At 35.9% G+C, this 13,457-nt stretch overlaps 1 protein-coding gene across 3 annotated transcripts in view; it reads right to left on the bottom strand.

The window, feature by feature from the left end:
• Positions 1 to 13,457, bottom strand: part of OLA1 (Obg like ATPase 1) — a 228,775-nt gene that overhangs the window by 21,348 nt on the left and 193,970 nt on the right. For all 3 annotated transcript variants that reach the window (XM_074967613.1, XM_074967612.1, XM_074967611.1), the window contains exons 8-10: positions 4,650 to 4,790; positions 3,863 to 3,959; positions 1,632 to 1,754 (exon numbers count right to left, since the gene is read on the bottom strand). In XM_074967613.1, the coding sequence (XP_074823714.1) occupies positions 1,632 to 1,754; positions 3,863 to 3,959; positions 4,650 to 4,790 (361 nt within the window). The remainder of the gene's footprint in view (positions 1 to 1,631; positions 1,755 to 3,862; positions 3,960 to 4,649; positions 4,791 to 13,457) is intronic.

Below are 13,457 nucleotides of genomic sequence, written 5' to 3' on the forward strand. Positions count from 1 at the left end.
CAAAAAACTTACCAGAAAAATACTTACTGAAGATCACAATATCTACTAAGGTGACATAGCTCTTACGCAGGATACTCATATTTGAATTTCAGCAACTACTGTTGGTATAATTTCAGTCCCAGCTACATAAACAAGTTTTCTGACTAAGGAATATTTGATTTATTTATACTGTGGTTTAGCTGTACTTCCCTTTTCACAAGATAGCTCACATGCCGCAATGAACCAATTATACTGGGATTTCCCCCTCGCCCCCCCACTTCCTGGGGTTCAAACAGACCTATAAAAGCCTTGCTGCTCAGTATCATCTTCCTTAGTGATACTACTGAGAATAAGAGGAATCTGAAACCAATTTTGCATAGTTTTCAAACTATCAAATAGCAAAAACGAGGCAGAGCCTTTTAAATTCTTTAACTCATTATAGTAGGAGCCTTCAAATACTGTGGTGGGTTAAATCTAACTAACCTTTTTAAAATCTCAATGTTATAAAATACACATCTTCAATTTAGAAATGCAACACTCACCAAGTCTATGTGAAATAAAGGGAAATTCTACTTCCTTATAATAAAAACAAAAACTGCAAAGACTGAAACAGCATTACAAAGATATACAGCTCTTCTTACTGCATTTATTGCCATGTATAATTTTACTCTGTGTTTAATAACTGCAAATCAGATTTAATTTATCAGAAGTAATAAGGGCCCAACTATGGGCACCCAATCAGTCTCTGCCCTCTAGTGTTGAGAATGCAGATAAAATGCCTCATTCTTTATGAACGTGTACAGCACAAGAAAAGAAATTATGAAGTGTCACTACAAGAAAAAAGTTTTTCATTTATTAGCTTATAACCTATTCCGTAAATAAATAGCCAGGAAACTATCTATTGTACAGAATAGGCTACATACAATTACTCGGGGCACTATAAAATCTTGATGTCTACTGCATCACAGCATTGATTTTATGCATGGCATCTGCAGTTCGTCCTATACTTAAGATGAGGCAGCCTGCACATTTTTTCATAAAATTAACTGCTGAACATGGCAAACGTTAACATTTTAATCGTGCCTACTATGACAGGGTACTACTAACAAAACCATTATTATATTTCAGTCATAAAATATTTCCTTAAATGTTTGCATTAGAAATTTGACACACAGTTGTAATGTAATGCCTTCACTGCTGACTTCAAAACAAACTCACTTCATATTAATAGAAATAGAGAGTGTGTGTGTGTGTGTGTGTGTGTCGGGGGGTGGGGGAGGAATAGTCAATTTTCTAAATAGTCAAAATATTTTTAAATGTTACCAAAATATCACCACGGTCTAAAATATTAAGATTAGATGGTTAATATTATAAACCTATGTGAAACTTTATCAGAATTCTTGCTCGTAATGTTGACATTTGGTCTGTTAGCTGTCATATTTCAGTTACTAAAATTGTCACATCTCTGTTAGTTAAACTACTGTATTTTAATTCTTTTCCAAGTATAAAATGACAGTTCATCTGTGGTCTATTATTAGAGGTAACTGTCAGATTCACTTACCACCAGAGATTTCTTCCCAATGAAAGAAAAGTCTTGAAATGGGAAAATGGTGTGTATGGGGGAGGGGCACAGGAAAAGATGGGGAGCTCACCTTGACAGCTGTTTCCGAACCTTCTTCTTTAAAGTCTTCATATTTCATTACTTCAGCCATAATGAATCCCTTTTCAAAATCTGTGTGAATCTTTCCTGCTGCCTGAGGAGCCTTCGTCCCTTTCTGTCAAAGAAAAGACCAGAAGAAAATTAATTGCATTTAAGAAGATTGATTGCAGGAGAGAGGTTTCTCCTTTCTCATATGCTTTCAGGCTCTACTGAAACTTTGTTTCATATCAGTTAAAATGTTAGGCATACAACTTGCGAATTCTCAATATTAGGACATATAGATAGATGCCCTTAGCACAGATAAACCAACTGATATTAAAGAAGGGCAGCTTTGTTTTTTCCTAATGGCTATCAACAGCAGTATTGATTTTATAAGCTGTGGTTGTGTTTTGTTGTGAGATTCACTTTGATCTCCAGTTCTTTCCAAAGAAAGTGAGGAAACTAAAGATTTTAAAGTAACTTCTAAAGCTGAATTATCAAAGACTTCAGTTGAGTCCAAATAAATGTTCACCGTCTTTCAATTAGACTACTTCATCTACTCAAAAAGTATATTAGGAACCATGAATACATTTTTAAAAATCTCAAACCTGAATAATATATTACATCTTATTCCACAATTTTAATAAGTGTAAATATGGAACAAATATTTTTTTAAAAATTGCCATCCAATGACATTCTAATCATAAATACATAATGAAAATATAAAACTACATATATTCATGCAACCTTCATAAAAGAGAATTTAAATTTATGTAGAACAATGCATGCTGCCAGTCTTGAATTACAAGGGCATACATTCTGTGCACACACAACCATGGAAAGAAATTTGAGAAATAATGGTGACCTAAAGGATGCTTAATAAAGCATGTTAAAGTGCTAAGGAGTCTGACACTGTAAAGCACAGTTTTTACAATAAAAGATGTATTGGGTTAATATGGCTACTCACTGATGCTTACCTGACTAAATATCTTAGCACATTAAATCAAGGATACTTACAATCAGTCTTAAGATAAACCAGCTTTCAAATTTTCTAGGAAAGGGCAAACATCTTTCCTACTGGAAATGCTGGCGTTTTGGAAGGTTGTTTTTCAAACAATGGCAAATAATGCAGAGTAGCAATACATCCATGATTTAATGTTATTTTGTGAACCTATATAACGGACCTTGGCTAGGAGTCATCACTTCAAGGGGGATGGAGTGGAGAAAACTTAAAATTAAATTCCCATGAAAAACATATTTAACATCGAAGTTGAAATGCCTAAACATCTTTAGTAATATTAAATCAAAATAAAAATTTAATGGAATAAATTACAGTGGTTATTGAAAACAGAAATTATTTTCTTTGAAATGAAATCAAAGCAGCACTGAAATTCATTACATAGCACTAAAATAAATGGAAGCAGCAGATTAAAACTCAATGACACATTCACTACCTCCGAAAGTTGATATTTTTATAATCTGTAAAATGAAATTTGTAAGTATATGCATTTCAAAATATTTTTTAGTACTAATCTCTATATTATATGTATTTACATTCAAAACCAAACCATTACAGCTCAGCTCTTATTGTCCTCAGGGAATAAATTAGTCTATCTCTATGGTTGTAATCAGTCTACATGGATATTTAAACACATATAATATAATTTTTAGACATATGTAACTGGACAGAACATATTAAACTATCAAAATAAACTACTTCTAAATATTCAAATCAGTAAAAGACCTTAATTATTACACTGATTTTAGGTTTTTGAGCCCAACTGTGTATCCATGAGGAATATAATGATGTTATATTGCTTTTATTGCTGAAAATGTAATCCGAGCAAAGCAAAGGAGGAAAGAACCACCCGCAACCCAAACAAACTTCGCGAATACAAAATGAAAAGCAACATCAATTTCACTGCAGACAAACCCGGTCACATAGATTAAGCAAGCACAATACTGGTACGTCTTATCTCTGACCACAGGAGGAGGGTAGACAGATTCTACAGGATGAAGAAATTCAGACTATGTAATAGGCAGAATCAATTGTTACCTGCCTCAATCAATGCAGCTCCACTTTCACTGTTCAGCAGCTCACAAATAATTAAAGTTATCCTGGACAAAAACCTCATCTGTAATGACTAGCTAACCGCCACCATGACAAACTTCAAAGTCAGTGATATCAATCTGAATTCAATAGTGTGGAACTGGATGTAGCTGATGAATAAGTATGAATCTTACCCTGATGGTCCATGCACGCACTTCATCTGGGCCTGCAGTGAAAAAGTATTCTAGTTGGAGTGCTGCATACCCAGCCTTAATGATCTTTGGTAAAGCACTGAAATAAAATCAAACCAATTCATTTAACATATAGGCAAGAAACAGCTAAATGCCTCAAGTAATCAATTTACAAGGAAAAGCAACACACATTTGGAAGACACTGGATCTTTTTTCTTATTACTTTTAAACATGTTGGTAAGCCGAATAGTTGTTTTTAAAAAAATCCCTGTAGGAGAATCACTTTTTACTACGCCAACACAGACAGTATTTGGTTTGTTTGTGCTGCAAAATGCAGAAAGACAGGAGAAATTTAAATCATCCTATCACACAGTACTTTTGGTCTCACGCAAATTATTTCCAGGACCTTAGCTAATGAAAGAACAATTGTCTGACTGAAATTCAATATTCAAACAATTTATTACAGTTATTCAGAAAAATTATGGCAAATTTTTCTCACCATCCTAATTCCCCATACATGACGAAAGAGTTTTGGTGATCATTCCTTCTCAAAAATATACATAACTAATACCTATGTTATAATTAAAACACTGTAGAGAGATGACAGATGACAGTTAAAAACTTAATTTAAAATAAATCTTTTCACTCTGTCTCATGGTAAAGAAAGGAGAAGATTCCCTCTTTATAATGGTAATTACTCTGTCATTTATTATTCTATCAGCACAAGCAATTAAATTACTGCAAGGAAATAGTTGATAATAAAGTGTAGGGAAAATGAATGCTAATTAACCTTTGTGTCATGTTCTCTTCCAGATACTTCTGTTTCTCCTCAGCACTCATTTCTTGCAACTTGAGTTCCAAGGCCCCACTAAAAGGAATGACCAAGGCACCTGGGTCATGCTTGTCCACCCACTTTATAATTTTTATCAACCTGTAGACAAAAAAGGGCACAACATTATCTTGTAGTGCATGCATGACTGTATCACATTCATTATTATCAAGTAGCACATACATATTCATAAGAATTGCACGGTTTTATGATGCCATCTTTTGTGTATTGCTTTCCAAGGTCAAGGCATTAACAGGCAGCAATTGCTTCAGGTGTACAACATTAATATTTTACTGTTATCTGGTTTTACTTCAGTATATACTGTATAAGAAACAAGAATAGATTTTAGAAAATAACTAAATCTTTGGCTGTGTAAGTTAAAGCTGCCTGATTCAGTCAAACTTTAAGGTTCCATGGACATATTTTTTTCTTAGACTTCCAAAAGTGATACAGTACTTTCTTCCATATGGTAAGGCAAAAATAGGATCTTCCGTTTTAATTCATCTATCTCCTTTTATGAGCATGTCCTAGAGGCTACAGCAGCTGATATCGGCAGGTAGAAAGAACACAAGGCTCTAGAGGCTCCTATATAGCAAGCAGCACCCCAGTTCTGTTGGCTATTGATTGCGGACTGTATAATAGCTAATGAATAGCTAATGAATCATGAAAACATGATCACATGTTTCTTCTAGTTCCTCCCACCTTCCATTACTTCTACGGGATAAAGCCTCAGAACAGTAGGAATAGTTTTATTTTTTGAATGAAGAGTCACAAAAATGTGCTACTATTTCTCTTCACTACCAATAACTCTAGCAATACCGGTAATATGTTGCTATTTATAATTCCACCCAATCCAATTTTCAGATAAGCAGGACTGGTTACACAGTTTTGTAGAACTATCTTATTAAGGGTTTACCATCCTATCACCAAACAGTTATGTTTTTGTAAAAACTAGTGCATAGGTTCATAAATTACTAGTACATTTAAATCATCATTAAAATAATTTAACAAACTAAAAGATCATTAAAATAATTTAAACTACAAGTGTAAGCATATCTGTGATTACAAATACTATATATTAGGAGATTCAGTGAAGACATTCACAAATTACTTGAAAAGGATTATGTCTTTGTAATGTTATTTACATGGGAATATTTTAGAGTAGGCTGTTATTTTTTCCATTAACTCCTGACATGCTCAGAAAGTAAATTTTACAGGTATGGTGTCTAGGAAATATTCTTGAGATCCAAGGTATAGAATTCAATATAGCAGTATGGATGCCTCATACCTAAAGTACCCACGTAACATATGGTTTTTATGCTTGCCGAGTTCTTACTCTTAGTCCCACTAATCTCTCAGACTTAAACTAAGGTTTTAACAGCTATTATGGTAAAGTGCTTTGAAAGTGTGGCCTGCAATCCTTTAAATAATCAATGCAAATGTCACCTCAGGAAAAAAAAAAAAAAAAAAAAAGAACTAAACCACAAGTTCATCTACACACATTTGTCAGAGAAAATAGCAGGGGATCAGAGCTATTATGAGATTAAGTATATGGCCCACTGAGTAGGGTTTTAGATGGGACAAAGAATATAAAAGTTCACTCAACAGTTTTCACATGTTTGTTATATAAGGCTGCTCTTCTATAATTTTCTTATGTAAATACCCCACCAGTAGTTTTCAGTGCTCATTATAAAAATCTTTTTTCTTTCAGTTATCGAGTGAAAATAGTCTGGTAGCGAAGACTGATATTGGGACAGTGTTGACTTCCTAAGTATCTAATCCAAAAATAACACCAACTAGTTCACATTTCTGAAATCTCATGGGACATTTAACCCCAGAATAGCAGTATTTCTCAAACTGACATTTTAGGTAATGCAAATTATTGAACTATTCATATATCAAAAGTTACAATTTACCATTACTGGCCTTTTACTTAAAAGAATACCTAGAAATCCTGCTATTCACAGCTGTACTTCAAAGGGTGTATATTTATTTTGTTTAAAAAGTAAACACTTATTATTCTGGCTTTTATATTAATTAGATAATGTACTACGTGACCAAGTGAAAGAAAAGCATGAACTACACAAACAAAAGGAAGTGAAATCTGTGTAAAAATAATGTCTAAAATCAGATACAAATTTTGTTTGGTAAATAATGGTCATCATAACTCAAACTAAGAACTGTTGTGGAACAACAAGATAAGAAATAATTACTTTGGATAAAACATCAATTCAGAATAATAATAGTCCTACACTGTCATTTTAACAGCTTTTCTATTGAGTCCTTAGAGGGATTATTTGCATTCCTCAGGTATTCTATTGTACAATTCAGATGAATAAAGACTTACAAATCATTTTTCTACCGCCAGTGAGAGACTTTGATCCAGTGAATACACCATTGTACCTTAACTATAATTGGCAAAAATCCTGACAGTGTAGAGCATCACAAGCTTAATAACAAAGGGGAATATCTCAAAGTGTTGACAGATGATCTTCATAATGCAGAAGCAGAGCTGGTACGTTTTAGCAATAAATGAGCACTGAGGTCTAAAGGTCTCTGAAGTGACTGACATCAGACCTGCCACAGCCTCACTAAAAGAATAAGGTACTGCATCACACTCTGTAGAGACAGTCAGGTTCTCTGTCTGTGTGTTTCACTTTTGTGACTTTCAATGTCACAGGAAATAAAAAAAAAAAAACCCAAAAAACCAAAAAACCACCACTGAGGAATTTCCCTAACACTGACCAAAACAGACTACCAAAATAAAGAGTACCAGAAGCATAAAGCCTGGTGGAACAAAACTCTGAACTCTTTCAAACCGTATATTGGTGACTGATAACTTAATGAATGCAAGAATCAAAATGTTAAACTTGGTTTCCTATGCAAAGTACCAAAGTTGCCAAAAAAGAACAAACTTCCTGTAAAAAACTGTTGTGGTAGTAACAATTAATGCCAACTTCTACATTTCTTTGTGTGCATTATTATTACTGGAACATGCTGGAAATGTCTATAAAAAGATGAGGAGATATTACACTTATTTGGAATTGTGCTAAGGTAAGCAAATCCTAGAGAATTTTTCCAACCAGTTAATGTTATACTTGACAGAAAGGAAGAACAATTTTCTTCATAGTTTGTTTAGTTTACAGAAACACTATCAACTTAAAAATTGCAATTGTCTGAATTTTTAAAAAACGACTATACCAGCACCTGAAATAACTGTAAGCAAAAGGAACGAGAAGAAAAAACTTATTTCCTCCAACTTTGCTTACTTTGTGCATTTGCCAGCACTTAGACCGGGGGGTGGGGGGGGTGGGGTGGGGGGGGAAAGAGGAGGAGGAAGAGACGGATGGACGAACTAGACTAGACGCGATAAATCGACCCCCACTGGATCGATCACGGCCCATAGATCCTGCAGATAATGTGGACAAGCCCTTAGTGGAAACTAATTATGCAGTTTCCCCTGTACAGTCAGTCTGTTTCTCTGTGGCTGTGTGGATCTCTCAAGTAACTGGGGAGATAAATATATTTTAAAATAGGAAAATATAATGGTAAAACCACCACTGTTAGCAGGAAGATTCAGGGGTAGATGTAGTACCTAAAACTAATTTTAAGTAATTTTTAAAAACGTATTTTCAAGTTGACAGTGTCCCTTTAAACACAGTAACTGAAAACTATATTATACTGAATATAGTATTTAACTATTCCATATATTTTTCACATGTGCCAAATGCTATATTATATACAAAATGAAGCTCTCAAAGGCATCATCTTTGCTGGAATGTGAAAGTGGCATATTTTAAAAACAAGTGAAAATTGTTTATACTGCTAGAAATAATGAGAGGAGTACAGAGGAGCTGAAACTGTGGAAAGACCTAGTATGTAGAACCTAGTGTAACTAAATACTTTCTGCTCTCCTTTGTACATTATAACCAGAGTAAGAGTGTATGTAACAATATCATGGGACAAAATCTTAATTAAAATATTTTTTCCTCAAAAAAATGGGAAAAAGGAAATTTTTAGTACTACTTGTACATTGCACTTCTTTTAAGTGTGCCAAAAATTGGAAGCCAGGTTGCTCCTTTGCTTAATCAGAGCCTCAGATCCACAAATCAAATGACAGAAGATTTGAGGGCTTTTTTCTCCTCAGACACCAACTCATCTTCACTAATTTGTTGATAACTTCCTAAGCAGGACCCAAACTCTGAACCATAGTCTCCAGCAAACAGACTGACAGACAGTTCAGCTAATCTGCCTTCAAGTTAAAAGTTCCTGCCTGGTAATTGATCATGCCCCGGAACCAGAAAATAAGGCTAGTCTCATGGTTTTGAGATTGAGAAAGTTGAGGTGTGCTTTCATTTCTGGTCTGGACCCCACCCTCTGGGAATTTCTGGATAGGAGAATTTCACTGTCCATTGCGGCTCTTGAGAGGGCCTGCTAGTCAATAATTTTCTGGTAGTTCTAGCTATCAGAGGGATTTGACTGTCTGCCATACTGAAAATACATGGACACTGAAACTAATCTGACTAGTGGTTCCACTGAGTCAAGAGGGCTCTTAGTAGAGGACAAGAATGCGTCTTGGTCCATGACAGCAGTTCTGCAAAGATGCTCATGATTCCCAGTATCTGAAATATGTGAGGGTTGATGGGGTCTGCATCTCCCTGAACTTCTCTGCACTATGAACTTTTCCACTGTCTCCTGTGAAAAGAAGGCTGCCCTCATATTGGTGTCAAAGATGACGCTCAGATGAATATGGACTGAAATAAACTTGGTCTTAGTTGATAAATGGTTAAAGGAAACAATATAAGAAGAGCAGACATTTCTGAGAAGCTAAAGGATTTCTCTGCATTAGTCTTTAATACAGAGGATGTTGGGGAGATACCTACACTGAATCTGGTTTTTTGGTCATTAAGATGAGTTATTCAGATATTGCTAAAGGTGCTGGAGCAAATACACAACTTAAAAAGCAACAACCCATCAGGCCCATATAGTATACATCCATGAGTTCTGAAGGAGCTTAAGTGGTGGTGCTTAGGGGGCTGAGCTGCTAAAAAAAATATTCAATCTGTCATTAAAACCAGTCACTGTTCCAGATGATTGGAGATGTTTACTGTACATTTTAAAAAAAGCTCTAGGAATGATCTGGGGAATCAGAAATGTGTAAACCCTACACACCTGTACCTAGAAAACTGGCTGAAGTGACAACTAAAAACATAATAAAACACCTACGTGATCATTATAGGACAGGTCTAACCAGTATGGTTTCTGCAAAGAAAAACTCTCTCACTAATCTTAGATTTCTTTCAACATGTCAATAAAGTAGTGGTCCCATACAAGAAGCGAACAAAGCTACATAGTCATGGGGTGAGAAGCAAAGTATTGTATTGTCATGCATCAAAAACTCGCTTAGAGACAGAAAGCAAAGAGCAGGATTAAATGGTCAATTTTCATCATACCAAAGGTATGATCATAATGGTCCCTTCTGACCTAAATATCTAAATATCTATGAATCTATGAATCATACCAAAGTTTAACAGTGGGGTGGCCTCAAGGTTCTGGTCTTGGTTCAATGTAACTTAATATATTTTATATAATATACATTATTTGGAAAGGTGGTTGGTCAGTAGTGAGATAGCAAAATTTGCAGAGGCCACAAAATTATTTAGATTAGTCAGGACCAGACAGGACCATGAGGAAGTTCAGAAAAGCCTAAATACGCTAGGCGAATGAGCAATGTGATGGACACATGAATTCAAAGTCAATAAATGCAAAGAAACGCATAGTGAAGGAAAATAATTAAACTACTCATACACTTTATGGGGTTCTAAATTAACCCTATAAACTCAAGAAAAGGACTCAGGTGTCAGTGTAGACAACTCAATGAAGACCCCTGCGCAATGTGTAGCTACAATAAAAAAAAAGCAAAGAGTTAGGATGGATAAGAAATGGGATGGTGAATAATACAGAGAATACTATGCCTTTTTATAAATCAATCAATCATGCAGCCTTGAGTGGAATGCTATGGGAAGTACTGCTCATCTCAAAAAGGATACTGCAGAACTAGAAGGAGTTCAGAGCAGGGTGATGGGAATGATTCATGGCATGGAGAAATCTCATTCTGACATTGGAAGTCTGGGATTCTTTCTTATTAATTTCCTTTCTAATGTAAAGGACATGAAAAAAGTTTATAAAATAATGAATGGTCTAGAGAAGGTAGATTGGGAACTTCTGTTCTGCCTGTCTCATAAAACAAGAACAAGTAGCCACTTGATGAAATCAGAAGATGGGGAATCCAAAACCGATAAAAGGAAATACTTTTCCACAAAACATAAAATATGGGAAACTTTACAAGATTCTACAGGGGACTGGACACTCATATGCATAGCAAGAAGATCCAGAATTGTTATATTAATCATAAAACTGTTGTGGAAGAGACATCAAACCTCATGCTTCCAGGTTTAAGCTAATCTCCAACTATGAGAGATCAGGATGAGATCTAATGTGGCAAATAGATTACCCCACATCTACCTACCTTCCTCTTAATCTGTTGGCCACTGTTGGAGACAGGACACTGGACTAAATGGACCTCAGGTATGATCCAGAATGAGAATTCCTGTGTTCCTATAAGCCTAGAGAGGAGAAAATTGCTCACAAGGCTGACTGGCAATTGGGGGCTTTTATGAGCCAGTCATCTGGGTAAATGAAAATTTGAAATTTTGGTGACTGACAGCTGCAGATACCAAAACCAGGATCTTTGAAGAAAGTTCAAGTGTTGATGCTAGGTCAAAGTGAAGTACTAAAAATGTTGAGGACCAATGGAAAATGGTAAGAAACTGATGAGATGGAGTGGTGGGCACATGAGAGTTCGCATTCTGAAAAATCAACAAACTGAGGAAGTCTCCAGACTAAAGAGCAGCTACACAATTAATGGAATACTTATTATTTTGAAGTGCTTATAGTTAATGGAAGAATTGAGCAACTTGAAATCTAAGAACTACTGTATTCATGCTGACCATTTGGGAGCTGCAAATGGATCATTTGGGAACTGCAAATGACAAGGAGTAAATTCTAAAAAAATCACTGATTCTCTGGAACTGGTTTGCTTGGATCTCTACCACGTGCTCCAGGGTCTGGCCCTGACTTCCCTTTTTCCTTATAGGATGAGATGGGGAAGGACATAAATCCACTTTAAGGTGAAGTAGACCTTTGTGCTGTCTGTCAGGTAGTGATAAAAGGAAGTGGAGCACAGAGCCAGCCTATGACCATTATCCAGGCAGCTTCATTCCCATCCCATCTCAGACAAGAGAGGAAAAAAAGAGACCAGTCACAGTTGCTGGAAGTATACTTCTCTCAGTGGGGAACATGTTAGCCTACATACAAAGTCCTGATTATCCCAAATAAATGGGAAGGAGAAAAGAGAGAGATCCTGTTCTGTGCTGGCCTCTTGGAAGGCCAGCTTTTAAAATCACACAAAAAGTGAACTGGATACGAGTAGATGTTTAAACAGACTTTTTTTTTATCAGAAACAAAACATTTAGAAAAAAAATCATTTTCAAAAATGTCCCAATGTGGGGCACTCTGCAATCTGGAACAGTTTCAAAAAGTTATTGTTTTGATCTTGTCTTACTTTACATCTAACTGACTATTCAGGCCTCCCGTAATGGTCCTACCACTTTCTGAATCCTAAATCAGTTTTATTCAAGACAGTGCTTCTTTGTTAATGAATGACAAGGGGCATTATCTAAGAAGGGCTACCCTTTTCTTTTCTACTGCCCCATCTCTTTTGTTTTCCCTTCCACTTGTCTCTTTCTCCCTAGATATTTCGTATCGTCTCTTCCTTTCTCTATCTAATGTTCTCTCTCTCTCTGTTATTTTCCTCTCAATCCACCCTACTCTTCCTCTCTTCTTTTGCCCCTTCCTTAGCACTTCTAAAATTAGACCTTATAATTACTGTCAGCATATTACAACAGGAAAGGCAATAAAAAATGCAGTGTTGTCTAGTGGGTAGGACAATGGACTGGGAGTAAGGAGACCTGGGCAGTCCCAGCTCTGGCACTGCCCTGATATGTCATCTTGATTTAACTGTTTCACCTATTGGTGTCACTGCTTCTCCACTTTCCCTTTGTCTATCTTGCCCATTTAAACTGTAAGTTCTTCATGGCATTGATTGTCTCTTGCTCTATATTTGCATAGTGCTTAGCCCAGTGGAGACCAATCTTGGTAGGGACTTCTACATTCTGTGAGAATACAAAGAAAGAAGAAACACCATCAGCTTCTCATGTCACATGACACTAGGCAGTAATATCTGTGTCTAGCTTACTAATGAATCCCTAACAGGAGAGCGTAACTGTCATTCATAAAATGTTGTTACAAGGAGGAGGGAGAAAAAATGTTCTTAACCTCTGAGGATAGGACAAGAAGCAATGGGCTTAAACTGCAGCAAGGGCGGTTTAGGTTGGACATTAGGAAAAACTTCCTGTCAGAGTGGTTAAGCTCTGGAATAAATTGCCGAGGGAGGTTGTGGAATCTCCATCATCGGGGATCTTTAAGAGCTGGTTGGACAAACACCTGCCAGGGATGGTCTAGATAATACTTAGTCCTGCCTTGAGTGCAGGGGACTGGAGTAGATGACCTCTCGAGATCCCTTCCCGTTCTGTGATTTTATAGTTGTTTATATATATAACAACTATATATTTTATAGTTTTATAGGCATCTGATTAGGATTGACACAAATATGCAACCTCACAGAATTAGATCTCTTCCAAGTCAGAA

This window comes from Natator depressus, chromosome 11, assembly GCF_965152275.1.
Source record: "Natator depressus isolate rNatDep1 chromosome 11, rNatDep2.hap1, whole genome shotgun sequence".
In the NCBI taxonomy this organism is placed as follows: domain Eukaryota; kingdom Metazoa; phylum Chordata; order Testudines; family Cheloniidae; genus Natator; species Natator depressus.